General features: G+C 46.1%; 2 protein-coding genes across 2 annotated transcripts in view; both read right to left on the reverse strand.

The window, feature by feature from the left end:
* LOC144890870 (uncharacterized) overlaps positions 1–17,761 on the reverse strand; it is a 946,020-nt gene that overhangs the window by 399,093 nt on the left and 529,166 nt on the right. The gene's annotated exons all lie outside the window — the stretch shown is intronic.
* Positions 266–17,761, reverse strand: part of LOC137433057 (1,4-alpha-glucan-branching enzyme) — a 66,296-nt gene continuing 48,800 nt past the window's right edge. The window contains exons 7-17 of the mRNA XM_068125488.2: positions 15,405–15,495; positions 15,054–15,263; positions 14,850–14,965; positions 14,611–14,738; positions 9,922–10,020; positions 9,733–9,843; positions 9,355–9,526; positions 7,363–7,547; positions 2,198–2,328; positions 1,229–1,346; positions 266–1,127 (exon numbers count right to left, since the gene is read on the reverse strand). Of these exons, the coding sequence (XP_067981589.1) occupies positions 1,077–1,127; positions 1,229–1,346; positions 2,198–2,328; positions 7,363–7,547; positions 9,355–9,526; positions 9,733–9,843; positions 9,922–10,020; positions 14,611–14,738; positions 14,850–14,965; positions 15,054–15,263; positions 15,405–15,495 (1,412 nt within the window). The 3' untranslated portion in view covers positions 266–1,076. The remainder of the gene's footprint in view (positions 1,128–1,228; positions 1,347–2,197; positions 2,329–7,362; positions 7,548–9,354; positions 9,527–9,732; positions 9,844–9,921; positions 10,021–14,610; positions 14,739–14,849; positions 14,966–15,053; positions 15,264–15,404; positions 15,496–17,761) is intronic.

The raw sequence follows: 17,761 nt of genomic DNA on the forward strand, positions 1-17,761 counted from the left end.
ACAGTTCTCTCGATGTCCCTGCTCTCAAATGTTGTTTGTGTCCTTCCCCCTATCTCCCCATCTTGTCTACCACTCCCCTTATTTTGTGTTTTATGTGTCGGTTTGTCGGTTTGACTTTTTGTGTGATTAATGTTAGCTCTTTCACGAGCCTCGATCTTGTATACAAAAAAAAAAAAAAAAAAAATCTCCCCCATACAGTCTTGGTTAGCAAGTATCATCTTGTCATGGGGGGATAAAATAAACAAACATTCTACATGTACCTCACCAATTTTGAAGCAAGTTTGTATTTTTTTTAAAGCACTCAAATCCACAGATTTCGCTAAGCTTGGCACATCATCTTCAATTTCCCTTGTACAATTAGGTGTAGTACTTTTGGACAAGAAGCATCATTAATTGTAAAAAAGAAAAAGAAAAAAAAAAAGGACTACTTCTTGACAGGGTACAATGAAGTTAAAATAATTAAATGACCAGTGGCTAGATGACCACTCGAGTCTAACATGCTGAAGGTAAGAAGAAAGTAAACAGGTGGGAGGTAAATGGCAGAGATATCAGACTACAGTAGCATACTGTACGGCCATGGGAGCCAATGGAATGACAAACAAACGGCTTTTTCTGTTTAAATGTTATTGTCAACACTGATCAATGAAATTTGTACGATACAAAACAGCAAAACGAGGTCATTTTGACCATCATACGCATGGTGTATCCCAAGCATAACAGCCATTTGTACCCTTAAAAACAAAAAGAACAAAGGAAAAACATCCACTAGTCACCGATAAGTAACTGTGCACATTTAGCACGATTCACAAACAAAAAGAACAAAGGAAAAACATCCACTAGTCACCGATAAGTAACTGTGCACATTTAGCATAATTCACAAACAAAAAGAACAGAGGAAAAACATCCACTAGTCACCGATAAGTAACTGTGCACATTTAGCACGATCCACATTTATTGATGAAATTGCTTCTCCAATCAGGAAACTAAGCAAGTAGGATAAAGGCAGCTGCACAAGTTCTTTCTTGTTCCAGTTTTCAGCACGACACAATCGCCCTAATGCCCACGTTCTTGCTGACCTAGTCTTGTTTGCGTGCCAGCACAATGGCAACGCGGCTTGGAAGGTACACCTGTATAAATGGCAGGAGGTCGAGGTTAGAAACGAGAAGGGTGTCTTCATGTAAAACAAAAGGTTGAGTGAAACGTGGAGCAAAATGAGTGCGACCGCTACCAAGAGAGAGTGTTTCCTTCCACCAGAGGCCATTTCTTCTGTGAAGTACTCAATGCTGTGATCGAGACGGGACAACCCTCCATGAATCTCAGAGTCCGAGTCAAGCACCAGGTGGTATCTGTTTGTTGTTTTGTCATCATGGTAAACAATGTTAAAAATATGTTACCTTCAGCCATACCCACTTCCCTCATTGCAGGGAAAGTGAAAAACTGATAAGCACTTTTCAAACCTTTGTCAATCTCATTAGCCAAACATTGAGGCAATTTACACACAATGCAAATACGTTGAGAAGGTACAAGCTGATCGGTAAAGATTCCACGGGGTCTTTCGCAAAGAGGAGGTGAGTCATCACCAGCATCTAGTCCGAATTCAAAATTCCCATTACCTTCACTCGAATGTCAAACCTGACCAGGCAGTTCTTGAAAGATTTGGGAGGTGGACGGGGAGGGGGAGGGAGAGAGGAGGGGGGAGAACTTAGTTTGGGCTGCTATGGTAGTAGTATAATGTAGTGACAATATCGTAACCTGTTTGAACCAACAATTGGTATTCTTAATGAGTTCTCAAGGTATACCTGCTCAAGGGCCCTATACATGTCGTGTGTGGAAAGGAGTGGTGGCCAAACATTCCACCTTCATTCTATCCAATATGTACAAGGCCATCTCAACTCATTCAGTACAAAACTCACTCAGTAGAGCACATACCAGCCAGGGTGAACAGTTTACATTTTGAATCCCACTGATAGGCCGGATCTGAATCCGGACCGGAGCCCAAATCTAATCAATTTGTCTTTGTCAGATACCCAAACTGTCCAACAGGCTTTGGCCTAATCCGTCCACAACTTTTTGAGAGATACTACTCACAAACAGACAGAACAAACAGGGGTAAATACATAACCTCTGCCTACCTTCGGTGGCGGAGGTAAAAAAAATAAACCGGAACAAGTTACTTATTGCAACATTATAAGGATACATTCCTGGCAGGTGAATGCCAAGACGGTAGTTAGTGTAGCTGTTGTTTGGATGGAAGTTGAAGGCAAACAGAATTCCAGCACGCTCAAATGCGATCACCTTGTCTCCTTGATGTTTGCAGCTCACATATGCCTGATGGAATGTAATAACCAATGTTCACTCATGGTGACAATAACAATGAAACAATGTCACTCCAAAAAGGGACCGTTATCCAAACTTAGAAAGTAATAATAATAATAATAATAATTCATTTATTTTGTATAGCGCTTTTCAAGAAGCCCAAAGGCGCTTTGACAGAGTGCAAAACATAATGCATAACAATGCATGAAAACAACAATTGCAAAAAGACAAGAATCAATAGGGAAATATTTAAAGCAAAAGGAGGGAGAAGGAGAAGTGATAGTCAGGGGTTAAATGCTGTGGGTTCAATGTTGAATGCAGTGTTGAACAGGTGGGTCTTTAGTGATGTTTTGAATGTGGTGAGTGAGGAGGAGTCTCTGATGGTGTGAGGTAGTGAGTTCCAGAGGGTGGGAGCAGCGATGGAGAAGGCCCTGTCCCCCCAGGATCTGAATTTGGTCCGGATGGGGGGGGGGGGGGGGGTCAGGAGGTTGGTACCAGCAGAGTGGAGGTTGCGGGTGGGAGTGTGTCTGGAGAGGAGGTCAGCCAGGTAGGATGGGGCCAGGTTATGGAGGGCTTTGTATATCAAGAGGAGGATTTTGTACTGGATTCTCTGGGGGATGGGGAGCCAGTGAAGCTTGTAAAGGACGGGGGTGATGTGGTCACGGGTCCGGGAATGGGCGAGTAGACGGGCAGCGGAGTTCTGAATGTATTGGAGTTTATTGGTGATTTTTGAGGGTGAACCATAGAGGAGGCTATTGCAGTAGTCCAGACGGGAGGTGATGAAGGCGTGGATGAGGGTTTCTGCAGCCGTGGAGGAGAGGGATGAGTGGAGACGGGCAATGTTTTTCAGGTGAAAGAAGGCTGACTTTGTGATCTGTTTAGTGTATTTGTCGAAGGAGAGGGTTTGGTCAAAGATGACGCCAAGATTCCGGATGTGAAGGGAGGTGGATACTGGGATACCGTCGATGTTGAGGGCAAAGTTATGGGTGGATTTTGTGAGCGTTTTTGGGCCAATGATGATTATTTCAGATTTATCACAGTTAAGCTTGAGGAAGTTGATTTGAAGCCAGGATTTTATTTCAGTGATGCAGTTTGTCAGGATAGAGTGGGTGTTGGTGGAGACGGACTTGGTGGAGATGAAAAGCTGGATGTCATCGGCGAAGCAGTGGAATTGGAGACCATGACGGCGGATTAAGTGACCGAGGGGGGACAGGTAAAGGATGAAGAGGAGGGGGCCAAGAACTGAACCTTGGGGGAGGGGAGCAGTGGGGGATTTGCAGTTATTGATGGAGATGAACTGGCGTCTGTCAGAGAGGTATGATTTAATCCAAGAGAGGGCAGTGCCGGTAACGTTAAAGGTGGATTCAAGTCGTGTGAGGAGGATGGTGTGATCGATGGTGTCAAAGGCAGCGCTGAGGTTGAGGACGAGAATGTTGAGGTTGCCAGCGTCAGAGGAGAGGAGAAGGTCGTTGGTGATTTTGAGGAGAGCAGTTTCAGTACTGTGGTTGGAGCGGAATCCGGATTGGAATGTTTCATATAGGTTATTGGCAGAGAGGTGATGTTTGAGTTGAGTGGCTACAGCGCGTTCCAAAACTTTTGACAGAAAGGGTAGGTTGGAGATGGGTCTGAAGTTGTTTAGGGTGTCAGGGTTTAGACCAGGTTTTTTTAGAATGGGGGTAACAGCAGCAATTTTGAGGGAAGGTGGGACGATGCCTGTAGACAGGGAGGAGTTTATTTTGCAATGATAAGTGGAGAGAGAGCAGGGAGGGAGGCCTTGACAAAGCTGGAGGGGATGGGGTCCAGAGTGCAGGTGGCAGTTTTCATTCCTATGAGGAGTTCAGAGAGGTCAGTAGGGGAGATTGGGGAGAACCAAGACAGGGGATGGCAGGACAAGGGTGGTTGGAGGGGGAGCGGGTGCGGCGGTGGTCAAGCTGTTGTAGATGTTGTCACTTTTGCGTTGGAAGAAAGAGAGGAAGGAGATGCAGTTGTCTACTGTGAATGACTGGGTGGTGGTGTTCAGGGGGCGGAGGAGTTTGTTTATTGTCGAGAAGAGTGCTTTTGGGTTTACGGAGCCAGAGTGGATAATTTGAGAGTAGTAGGCGGAGCGGGCGCGGGAGAGGGCATCTTTGTAGTGTTGTAGGTGGTCCTTGTAGGCTTGGGAGTGAACTGTGAGACCTGTTTTATTGCGGAGTCTTTCAAGTTGGCGAGCACGAGTTTTCATCAGGCGGAGTTCAGGGGTAAACCAGGGAGCAGAATGGGTGAAAGAAACTGTTTTGGTTTTTACAGGCGCAAGCTGGTCAAGGCAGGAGGAGAGTGTGGTTGTAGTAGTCAGTGAGGTCGGAAGGGGTGTGGAGGTCAACGAAGGGAGAAGTGGACATTTTTTCAGAGAGGGTGGATGAGAATGAGGTAGGTGAAAGAGCATTTAGCTTACGGAAGTTGATAGTGCGATAATGTCTTGGTGTTGGGGTGGGGATGTTGATGGTCATAGTGATAGCTAAGTGGTCAGGGAGGGTGAGGTCGGAGCCAGAGAGATTGTGCAAAATTAATCCAGTGGAGCAGACAAGGTCCAAAATGTGACCACGGATATGGGTAGGAAAGTTGACATGTTGAGTGAGGTTAAAGCAGGTGAGTAAATCAGTGAAGTCAGTGGTTATTGTGGAGTCAGTGGAGTCCATGTGGATATTGAAATCACCAAGGAGGAGGATTGAGGGGGAGAGGGAACATAGCTGGGTCAGAAAGTAGGAGAAGTCAGATAGGAATGATGGGTGTGGTTTGGGAGGGCGGTAGACGACAGCCATGACTGACTGCGTGCGACCAGAGAGTTTAAAAGCCAGGTGTTCAAATGATGAGGATCCTCGATGGGGATGAGGCTGGTCCTGATGTCTTGACGGTGGATAACGGCAATTCCACCACCTCGGCCCTCCGAGCGTGGTGTATTGACGTAGGAATATCCATTGGGTGTGGTGAGGTTGAGTGTGTAGTAGTCCAGAGGTTGTTGCCAGGTTTCGGTGAGACAGAAAGTCCAGTTTGTTATCCAGGATGTATTCGTTCAGGATGAGGCATTTGTTGTTGAGGGACCGGGCGTTGAACAGGGTGAGCTTGATGTCGTTTTGAACAGCAGGGATGAATTCAGGTGATTTAGCCAGGGTTCGTAGGCAGGAGGTGCGATTGTGTGCGTTGCTGTGACCAGGTGCGCTGAGCCGACCAGAGGACGGGGATGGAGTGACCTGATTGCAAATATACAAACGTACGACCGGAGCCACGGTGAATGTACCTGGGTCGTCGGAGGAGTCCATTTGATTTGATGGCAGAGATGCATGATGGGGTGGAGCGGGTATTGAGCAGAAGGAGCCTTGCGGCGGAGTACCGCAGAGCCATGCCAGGCAGGAGCGGAGAGACGAGACGGGGCCAAGGTTGAGGAGGTGAAACAATGGTCCCAACCCACGGGAGCGGGCCTGAGGAAACGAAGGAGCCAGGTAGGTGAAGCCAGGAGCAGAGCCGGGACCAAGCAGTGGGCAGGCAGGAGCAAAGAAACGATCACGAGGCCAAGGTTGATCACGGCAAAGCGGCAAATGCAGCGGCAATCGACCGCCGCCGCAACAAATCAAGATCACGGCGGGAAACCGCCACCAAACCACTGCGATGGTCACAACCCATGAGAGCGTGCCCGAGGAAACAGCGAGCAGGCGAAGGAGCCGGGCAGGCGAAGCAGGGAGCAGAGCCGGGGCTATGCAGAGGGCAGACTCAATGGCCAAAAAATCCGCACGACCACCAAAAAAAAGCAAGCAACTGACAGTGGCCCGGTCGAAGAAGCGGCGAGCATGTGACGCCTGCGTCCTCTTCATACCGGACCGGAAGCGGAAGTCGAGGTGAAAGGTAATGTCGTGTCACCAGCGATTAACACTGCAGGATGACGGATAGCCGATCGGTCTTACTCCGATCGATCCGAATCAAGCCGAAAATTGCTGGTACTTTTTTATGGCGCTTTTTTTTAATGGCGTGACTGAAGGGGGCGAGGTGCTTACCTGCACGGAGCTCACGGGGTTTTATCCGAAACCCACAAAGAAACACGACACAGCAAATAAAATGCACAATAATGATTTTATGAAAGTAAAGCACGGAATGAAAATGAATGGTGAGGTAAATCTAATATCGTAATCACAACACCCCTGGCTCCAACGATGAGAAGGTTCTCTGAGCTCCGAACAGTCTTCCCCAAAAAGCGCACACGAGCCAGTCGCAGCCGAGAGCTGGAGACAAAAACGTCTGCCCCAGTATGATGAGCCAGCGCAAGAGAGACATTCTTCCTCTTCTGCTCAAACCTTCTTGCTCGGATGTCACACCAACCAATCGCCGAGTTCCACTCAACCGCCCCATGGTCGTGCTCGACCAATGACGAACTTCGGGGCATGGCCTTTTTCCTTACACGATTCGTGGGGGATGGGGGGGGGGGTTAATTGTCTATCAATTCCTTGTTGGCGGGGTTTCGTCTGCTCGGGAATGTTCAGGCTTCTGTCGGCAGTTATGTCAGTTGTTGTTGTTTAATAGCCTCAAAAGTTGTTTTATGAGTTATGCACTCATTTTTATGGCCAGCTTGTTATAATTGTAAGAACATAGGGGGAAAAAAAAAAAATCACAGGACCCAAGCGCAAACCGGGAGAACTAATCTTAACCCTACCTAGTTACCACAAACTCCACCCCACCGTGTGAAGACACGTAAACGATCTTAAGCTCACAATTTTCCTACTTAAATACATATAGATTGGCTTCCTACTCGCACACGATCCATGCTACCCGACACCGTTCTATCTCCACGATGGTATGTCATCACCTAACCCCATAAACGTAAGTATTAATAAATAAAAAAACAACAACAAAAAAAACTAACTAACTTAGAGCATCGAGATAGCTTTACCCACAGATATTCATCATCCAAAACACTCATTTTCAAGATGTTGTGCTGACATCTCACAAACATCCACCTCAAACCACTAAAAGAGTCCTCAAGCTCTCCCCAATGAACCACCTGGGTCCCCTATTACATACCGGTGGAGACATAAGCCAGCCGAACCTCTCCTCAAGGTGGTTCATGGATATGTCAAAATTCTGGAGGTGCTGGTACCGAAGACCACCATCATCAGCAAGGTGCATTTGCCTTCTCGCATAATGAAAACTCTCGTCGTTTCCAACACGTGGAAAATCCAGCCACTCTGGGTGCCCAAATTCATTTCCTGCAGTAAGAAGCGCAGACAGATCACAGAGGGCTTTTCACAAAGTCAGTTTAAAGGCCATTACTGTCATAACATCGAGTTAAATTGATAAACAAAATATCATTAAAGTTTCTTAAGTTTTTGATTAATCTTTGTCGTATCCATTACATCACTTTGCAGGTCGAGGATAGGTTCGGAACCATGTACCAAGCAAGCTACAACACACCCCTCTAGACTGATTGCCCAGAGAAAGTAGCAACTGCTCATCTACTTGGAACGTCTTCATGCAAGAAACACGCAGGCTCACGTTGTCCCTCCACAAGGACTGGCTGATAAATATGCCAATTTATTTCTCCAGTTATCTAGAGTCTGTCGGCGTCATCATCAGCTATAACCGATCTTGGGCAGATCATATCACCAAACTAGCATCAAAAGTCAACATTCATCTTAGAATTTTTCCACACAAGGACCAAATGTTTCCTCTGCCTTCTTGCAAGGTTGTAAGCCTTCAACATGAGTCATGGTTGAGTATCAGCACATGTTTGTTGCTCACAGCAGGCAGATTGGTGGGACTGATGAATAAAGTTGGCTTTATTCATCAGTATACCATGTACCAAGTTCACTTTCCACCACCACCACATCACTGTCTCTATCATTACAACTTCTGCTCAAATATTGTACCTACACATGCTGAACCATTTTCCCACCCTTCAACCACAATTTCTCATGCATGCGATAGCTTTTGGGTGTAGCTACTTCAGAATCTGCGCAAGGTTTTAAGCTACCACAAGTTGGCCTTGACTTCCGTTTTGAGGCCACCATAAAGTGTATATTAGGATGTGGGGTCAAGCAGTGCTGCCACTGGCTCAGAGGCAAAAGGTAGCCACTATGAAGCCAATAACTCCATAGCTTTTCAATGTCCAACACGAAAGGAAAGCTCACCTAACCCGGCATACCTGTTGGATATGCATACAGCGTGCGTGCGTGCGCACGCACGCACACACACCCCATTGTCTGAATTTGCTTGAAAATCACATCAGAATGCACTTTTATTTAATCATATCCTTGTCCCACATGCAATGCATGAACAACCATAAAAACTATCTATTGGTCTGAGGAAGCCGGCTGTGAAGCGGTTAATATGTCGCCCGAGACCGGGCCTGCTCTAGCTTACTCGCTCAAATTACATATTTTATATATATATATATATCATATATATATCATACCTCATCCACCAGGATAAACAGTTTACGTTTTGGATCTTCACCAAAATCTAATCAATTAGTCCTTGGCACACACACAATCTGCCCACCAAGTTTCGTCCGAATCCATCCATAACTTTTTGGAGATATCAAGCTCACAGACAAACAGACAAGGTGAAAATACAACCTCTGTCCACCTATGGTGGTGGAGGTAAAAACGTTTTGAAGGTAGGTGGCGAGTATGTACGCACGCACGATAGAATCAAAATAAAACACTTATTATCAAGTACCTGTATACACAAACTTTGATAGCAATCTTGATCTCAGGTGGAAAGTCTAACTCTTGCTTTTTGACACCTTCTGCAAGTCTTTTTGAAAACGAATCACTCAGTGCTGTCTATTATACTCCAGAATACATAATTACAACGTTTTTCAAATTGTTGTCAAAACGTTTTCATTTTACGACAATTGGTCAGCAATAAGTTTTCATGAGCGATTGATGTTCGATTGTACATGGAAAACGCTTGCATACAAATACACAGTTTGCCAAGAGATAGGAAGGTCTGTCATTGCAATAATGAAGTGTGGTGGGTGGATAAGTCCCAAAGCTGGGTCAAGTGACGTGCCGATGAAGTTGAGGTAGGCCTCTCCACCCATTGCATGAGTGATGAGCCGAATAAGCTTGTGCAGGGCGATTCCGCGTGCTACGGTGACAGATACTTCATTGGTCACAGACATGTCCCAGTACATGGAAGCATCCATGAGCCAAAATGCCAGAGACTTGTCACCGACCAATGCCTGGAAAAAAAAAAACCACAGTAAAAAAAAATTAATAATAATTACTTTTGGTAACAGACATAACCTCGACGATTACACTCTAAAATAGTTTTCAATAAATATAGAGTACAAATTACTGTTCGATGCACACCCCACTCCCGATGCCCATTTGAACTTTCCTTTTTCCAAAACGTACTACCACTATGACTTAGTGTCCTCATCCTAACCTGATCATGACTCTCCGCATATGCGATGCAATTCTCTCCATGCCTCCTGTTAATCAACGTGTGTACAATGTTTCCGATGTCCCAGTCTTCATCCTTTTTCTCTTTTAATACCTGCAATTAATACAACGCAAATTAATAATCAACAGGTAACCAACCAAGCACCTCTCCACCAAGCCCCAAAACTTCTACCTGAATCCACTTGTCCGAAATTGCCATTGCGAGTTTGTAATCAAAACCCTGGCCTCCCTCCTCGATGGGGCGGCATATAGCTGGCATTCCAGACACCTCCTGGAACAGACATTGAGACATTAGTGATCAGACCACATCACTTGATCATTGGACTTTTCAACATATTCAGTTCAGTCCCTCTAAATATACATCCACGGGGGTGCATCCATAATTTGTGCTTGGGGTGGGGTGCTTGGGGTGGTTGTACCACCACCTGGTTAAGATTTGTCAAGGTTGCAATATTTCTCAGCCAATTGGACACGTTTGTATTGAGTGGGAGTGGTGTACATCATGGTCACATGGCATAAGCTGTTGTGAACCCAAATGTACCCTTTGGGTATCCATTGGGTATCCTTCAATAAAAAGGTTGGAGTTCGCAACCCCCTCAACCACCCTCTGGATCCACTCCTGATCCTACAAAAGATCAAAATTCAATTTGTGAATGGTTCTCTTCACAGTATTCACACATAATGGTACACAAGGTGTTTATGCCTCAAGCAGAAGAGGGTACTAAGCACGTTATCAGAGACCTGTTACCTTCTGCAATAAATTCCTGGGAGGTATTGGATCCGTACCCACCATATTGATGCTGTAGAGACAGCACATTGCAATATAGAAAGCAATAACTAAATCAATCTCTGACCCTGAAGCAATCACTCCGAGTATGGGCCAATGGCCATCCACAATCCAAATGTTTAGCCGCAGCAGCTTCATCCAGTGACACAGCCAGTTTATGTGCACCAGAAGCAACTCTTCAATATATGATCATCACTTTTATCCGAACATCTGCATACCTCGTGCTTCAGTTGGGGAAGATGTACTTTCAACGTCACCCTCTTCTTCATGACTTAAGTCTCCATTTAATGCATCTTTCATCAGTGGCCAGAAGATCGTCATCGTTTTCTGCTTGTGCAACCCAAATGAGGTGCTATAGTATAGAGTTGGGATTTTCTTTTCAATTAATACATGGTCTGGGGCTAGGCTAATGGAAGACCAAGGAAACAACAGATGAGGACACAACATAACAAAGGGAACAGCAGAAGAAAGGGGAAGTGCCAATAGCAGGGTGGACAGAGAAGGTAGACAGAGACAGACAACCAGGGATGCAGGTAACGATGAGGGTTAGGGGAGAATGCAAGGGGCAGACAAGATGGATACATACGCAAAGTTTTGGGAGAGGTGGAGGTGTAGAAAAGATCATGGCTTTGGATGAACATCTGTCTTGAAGACCCGGATGGAAAAATGAGGTGGAAGAAGACAGAAAGACTTGCGACCTGTCGGCAATGGCGAAGTGATAGGCCCAAAGTTTCAATACGAGAGATTCTAATGATCTTGAGGGCCTTGGTTTCCACAGCATCAAGCTGAAGCAAGATGTGCAGCAAGGGAGCCAACCCAGATGGGAGAGCAGTACCCCATCAAGCTGCGGATGAAAGCCTTGTAGGTGGATAGGAGCTCAGGTGTGCCAAGGAAGGACTTTGCATGACAGAGGATGCCCAGTAGGTATCTGGCTTTGGAGGCCAACTTTGAAATGTGGTATGCCCAAGAGAGATCATGGCTGAGAGTGAGACCCCGAGACGGTTGTTGAGAAAGTAGATGGGCGAGTTTGCTGCATAGTCCATTCGGGAGAGAGAGGGGGAGAGAGAAGGTGAGAGGGAGGGGGAAGCTGAGGAGGAGGGGGAAGGTGAGGAGGAGGGGGAAGGTGAGAGGGAGGGGGAAGGTGAGAGGGAGGGGGAAGGTGAGAGGGAGGGGGAAGGTGAGAGGGAGAGGGAAGGTGAGAGGGAGAGGGAAGGTGAGAGGGAGAGGGAAGGTGAGAGGGAGAGGGAAGGTGAGAAGGAGAGGGAAGGTGAGAGGGAGAGGGAAGGTGAGAGGGTGAGGGAAGGTGAGAGGGTGAGGGAAGGTGAGAGGGAGAGGGGACGAGAGGGAGAGGGGACGAGAGGGAGAGGGGACGAGAGGGAGAGGGCGAGAGGATGCGAGAGGATGCGAGAGGATGCGAGAGAGGATGCGAGAGAGGATGCGAGAGAGGATGCGAGAGAGGATGCGAGAGAGGATGCGAGAGGGTGCGAGAGAGGATGCGAGAGAGGATGCGAGAGAGGGTGCGAGAGGGTACGAGAGGATGAGAGAGGATGCGAGAGAGGATGCGAGAGGGAGAGAGTGAGAGAGTGAGGAGAGAGGGCGAGGGCGAGATGGCGAGGGTGAGAGGGAGAGGGCGAGAGAGAGGATGGGACTTCACAGGATTAAAAGACATATTACAAGTGTTTGACCAGTTTGTGATTTTGTCAAGGTCTGAGGAGAGAGAAGAGGCTGCTGCTGGTCTGTCAAAAGGATGAGGGACATCACGGCAGATTGTGGAGTCATCAACAAAGAGCAAACATATGAATTTGAAAGTCCTCACAGGTTTTCCATATATTCTGAATCTGATGTAACATACTGCAAAAAGCATCGGTGCTACTGAAACAGTTTCTTGGCAAGGGTTATGGTGGACGGTTTGCCATTGCCTTCCCAGCAGTAGTTAGGGAATTTGTAATTTTTTCAGGGTGCCAGCGATAGCTCGCCTACTTTGTGAAGGACACAGTGGGCTCTTTAATGTCCACCAATGAATGCTGGCAGACAAGACACCCAGTTTAACGTCCATCCAAAGGCTGGCACAAACTGATGAATCACCCTACCCATGAAACACCGGGATGAGAGTTTGTAGCTGGGTCGGGATTCACACCAAGTCTAAACAGCTTAGACGAGAGTGTGCGCATCTCCAGGTAATCCTGCACAGCCTGATCACATATCCACAGGAAAAGGCAAGTTTCCATTCTCAAGGGTTTAAACAGGCAATAATATAAACAGACAATGGACTTCAACGTTGGAACAGCACAGCAAAACTAATGTCAAGTCACAAAAACAATCTCCGAAAAAACTCCGAGCTCACAACATCCATATGTTCACACCTATAATAATATGGCGACGCACTACATCCAACCCTGCCTGTACTACTCGTTTAAAAGCGAGGAACATTTCATGGTGCACAGGACCATGTGACCCAATTACAGATGGGTGAACGAGCAAAGCACACACTGCATTGCACCAATGGGAGCAGCCTACCATACTTGAAGTTCCTTACTGACAAACAAAAGCTACTTTGGATGATAAATGTCATATGCTAAAATATGCATATGTATGGCTACATACATGAAATGGTGTCACTGCAGCACAAATGCAATAATGGAGCAACGCTATTACGCCATGTATACACAAAGAATTAAGTTAAGCACCCCCCCCCGTTTTTTTACAACCTCGCACATTACAAGTTTGTTGTCGTCAAAACAGTGTAATATACCCATGATATTGCTATATTTTCTGGAGAAGTGATATTATGGTCACATAAAAACATAACAATCATGCCGTTTTCAATATTTTATTCTGAATAATTTAAGGTGAAATTTTTTGGGAATTTTAGGCATATTTTCACCTCAATTTAAGTATGGAGCTATAGGTCCATCACGGACAGTGTGGATGACGTTTATGTTTTCTAACGTACAGTCATTGTTCTGAGAAGACCTCTAGCGATCTTTGCGTCAATAACGTGTGTAGGACCCACGTGATCGGATCACTGACTCAACCCTACGTCTCATAGACCCTGTAAGCCGTCGTATGCGTTGCTGTGGCAGGTTGTTCCATTCCCGATGTAATGCACGTTCCAATTCATCCAGATTGGCTATTGGAGGGACCATCTTCGCAATTTGTCGTCCCAACATGTCCCAAACGTGCTCGAGGGGGTTCAACCTGCCACAGCAACGCATACGACGGCTTACAGGGTCTATGAGACGTAGGGTTGAGTCAGTGATCCGATCACGTGGGTCCTACACACGTTATTGACGCAAAGATCGCTAGAGGTCTTCTCAGAACAATGACTGTACGTTAGAAAACATAAACGTCATCCACACTGTCCGTGATGGACCTATAGCTCCATACTTAAATTGAGGTGAAAATATGCCTAAAATTCCCAAAAAATTTCACCTTATATTATTCAGAATAAAATATTGAAAACGGCATGATTGTTATGTTTTTATGTGACCATAATATCACTTCTCCAGAAAATATAGCAATATCATGGGTATATTACACTGTTTTGACGACAACAAACTTGTAATGTGCGAGGTTGTAAAAAAACGGGGGGGGTGCTTAACTTAATTCTTTGTGTATATGTCAACAAACCTCAATATAGTTGTAGCCTTAATCAGTTTGTTCTGTCTTGTAGCAATACAACTTGTGAGGATGGGGACTTCTCTTCCAGGGCAAGCTCACCAATTATTACTTCCAACAAATATTTGTTGGAAGGATAGGCCAGCAATTACTTTTGTTGCATCTGTGCATGCAATACATGGTCCTTCTCCTGAGACTACGTACATCTCTGGGAATGAAGAGTCTTAGCTGCAGAACACTTTGGCAAAATAATCAGGAGGCAAGGACTGGGCCTTATTCCATCAGGAATCAAACTCCAACTAGATTTTAGTCACTTGTGATCACACCGAGCTCTGTTGCCATGTTAGAGATAGATTTATAGAATGTCATACTTGGCACAATTTTCACGTTTTTAAGTTCCCGATTTATAGAGTGTGTTTCTCCGTCTCAAAATGAACTAATGTCAATGGGTCGTACCTCAGCCACGGTGGTGCAGGTAGGGAAGAGAGAGTGCACCAACTCATTCGCCAACAGAATGTAAACCAGCGATTCCTCGTCTACTTGCAGGCCAAAATACTCACTGTAATCACCAGTGAAAACCATTTCTGCACACTCACAATGACAACACACTCTGCATGACGATGTGGACATCACAGGCCTCACGGATAGCGAGCAGTTTGTTTGTCCCCTCCCGTCACCCAGAGCTTCACACTAACCAACTCCGTGGTGGTGGTAAAGCATGGAGGTCACGCCATCGAAGCGAAAACCATCGAACCCGTATTCTTCGTGCCACCAGCGCAAGTTAGACAGGAGGAATCGCAGAACTTCCCACCTTTGACGATACAATTAAACATGCATTAGATCAATAAGTTAAATATATTTGCTAATAATGCTGATAATAACTATCACAAGCATCTCACTTTCCATAATTGAACAGACGGCTGTCCCAAGCAGGGTGCGTTCCTCGGGGAGGAGGGTGGAAGTGGCATACTGGTGTCCCGTCAAACTCGTTGAGGCCATCGGCTGTGTTTGATGAGGCATGAGAGTGGACAACATCCAAGAAGACCCTCAAACCCAGCTGGTGGGCAGTGTCCAGCAACCGCTTCAAGTCTGAGGGGCTACCAAAGCGACTAACGAGGTTTTTTGGTGGCAGAGTGAGGGGAGAGTGGGAGAGGGTGGATAGCACAGTTGCAGCTGATCATGGATAAATAGTGGATTAAAAAATTGAAAATGTTATCAGTTCCACGAGGGGGCTCGAAAAAATGACCAACCTTGAAGGAGCGAAGAAACTCGTGACTTGGTAGCCAAAGCTGGCGTAGTAAGCATGCTCCATTATCCCCATCAGTTGGACTGTGTTATAGCCTAGATGAACAGACGCAGACATTTGTAACGTATTTGCATTCCCAACTGTGTTCAACTCACTGCAATTGTAATTAGCATGAAAATGAACTATGTTGACTTGCCCTCACGTTTGCATAACATAACACAGCCATTGGCCAGTGTCAGTTATCGATGAGTAACAGGACAACCAAGATGCATGAACTCGCTTGCCTTTAATGTGTATATCCTGGGTTTGATTCATGATCCACATACAAACTGTTATCCTGGTGGTATGCAGGCAGGGCATCGAATCAATGACTACAGGGCCTTCTGGTAGGATGTTAGGCCTGTTGTCTATTCTACTAGCATATGTTAAAGTTCTCATGTTACTCTTCAAAAGGTAGGCTACAGTTCATCATTATTAGGAATTGTTGTGGGTACAGTTGTGATATAATCTATCGTAATGTTTAGTTCCCCAAATACCTGGGATTGAAACAACAATGGATGACGTTTGAACAGAGAGATAACTTCAGCAAAGAGTGTACATTATGAAAGATTACTCAAATCGCCGACACAGCCAATTCCAGTCCTTTTGGTAACCAAGATGCTCAAAATTATGTTGCAATAATAATGGGATTCAGGAGAAAAAGGAAAACCTGAAGGATGCTGTTTTTTTTTTTTGTTTGTTTTTGTATACAAGATCGAGGCTCGTGAAAGAGCGAACATTAATCACACAGAAAGACAAACCGACACATAAAACATATAACATCGGGAGCGGTAGACAAGATGGGGAAAGAGGGGGAAGGACACAAACACAACATTTGAGAGCAGGGACCGAGAGACATGGAGACATCGAGAGATCTGAGAGAGGGCGAGGGCTTTGGGGGGGGGGGGGAATGGGAAGGGGTGGGGGGTGGGAGAGGTATAAAACATATGGACACTGCCAGGACTTCCAGGAAAGAAGTTGGAATTTCAAACAAGGTGGATCTGGGGTGAATTAGCGGGGGTAGAAAAGATCAAGGTTTTAGATGGGGGAAGATAAGAGATGGTGGTGAACAGCTGTTTTAAAGACCTGGAGGGAGGAGTGGGATTGAAGAGAGTGAGGGAGTTTGTTCCAGAAGCGGGAGAAAAGAGGAATGAAAGAGCGAAGGTGAGCAGAGAGCTGAGATTTCGACAGTTTAACCATCAGAGGGTTGCTGGCAGATCTTGTGCGACCTGTAGGAATATTTGGGGGACAGAGCACAGAGAGAGCTGGGGGTGCAAGGCCAGAGAGGAGTCGGTCGAAGACAGAAAGACCACCTACCTGCCTGCGGTGAGTGAGTGAAAGGCCCTCAGAGATAGCTTCATCGCGGGAGATTCCAATAATTCTGAAAGCTTTGGTTTCAACAGCGTGAAGCCGAGCTAGGTATGAGGCAGGAGCACCGGCCCATAGGGGAGAACAGTATTCCATTGAGCTGCGGATGAAAGCCTTGTATGTGGTGAGGAGCTCAGGTGTGCCGAGGAAGGACTTCGCACGACGGAGGATGCCCAGTCGGCGACTGGCTTTGGAGGCCAGCTTGGAAATGTGGTTTTCCCAAGAAAGATCATGGCAGATAGTGAGACCCAAAAGCTTGAGCGACAGAACTTCTTGGAGAGGATTGTTGAGAAAGTAGATGGGAGGGTTGTCCAGTCGATCTTTTTGGAGACACATAGTAAGAGTGTGAGATTTGTCAGGATTGAAAGACATGTTCCACTTGTTTGACCAGTCTGTGATTTTGTCCAAGTCTTCAGAGAGTGAGGAGGCTGCAGACTGCCGATCTGAGGGAAGAGGAATGGAGCGGCAGAGAGTGGAGTCATCAGCAAAGAGATAGAGAGGATTTTCAAGAGAGTCAGAGAGATCATTGATGAAGACCAGAAAAAGCACAGGGCCCAGAACACTGCCTCGGGGAACTCCAGCCTGAACAGGAAGAGGAGATAAAAGAAACCCATTCAGGGCCACACGTTGACGACGACTAGAGACGAAGTCCGCCAGCCATGCGTGGAGATTTCCATGGATACCAAAGGAGAAGAGTTTGGTGAGCAGAGCAGGGTGCCAGGCCGTATCGAAGGCACGTGATATGTCGAGGGAGACAGCTCTAATTTCCTGTTTGGCATTGAGGACCTCCATCCATTGTTGAGACAGCAGAAGCAGCATGTCCAGAGTAGAGTGACCTGGTCCGAAACCAAATTGATGATCAGAGATCAAGCCATTGGAGAAGAGGAAAGATTTCATATCCGAAGCAATGATGGATTCCATGACTTTGCTGATAATTGGGAGAAGGCCGATTGG

This window comes from Myxine glutinosa, chromosome 1 (assembly GCF_964187855.1).
Source record: "Myxine glutinosa chromosome 1, kmMyxGlut1.1, whole genome shotgun sequence".
NCBI classification, from domain to species: domain Eukaryota; kingdom Metazoa; phylum Chordata; class Myxini; order Myxiniformes; family Myxinidae; genus Myxine; species Myxine glutinosa.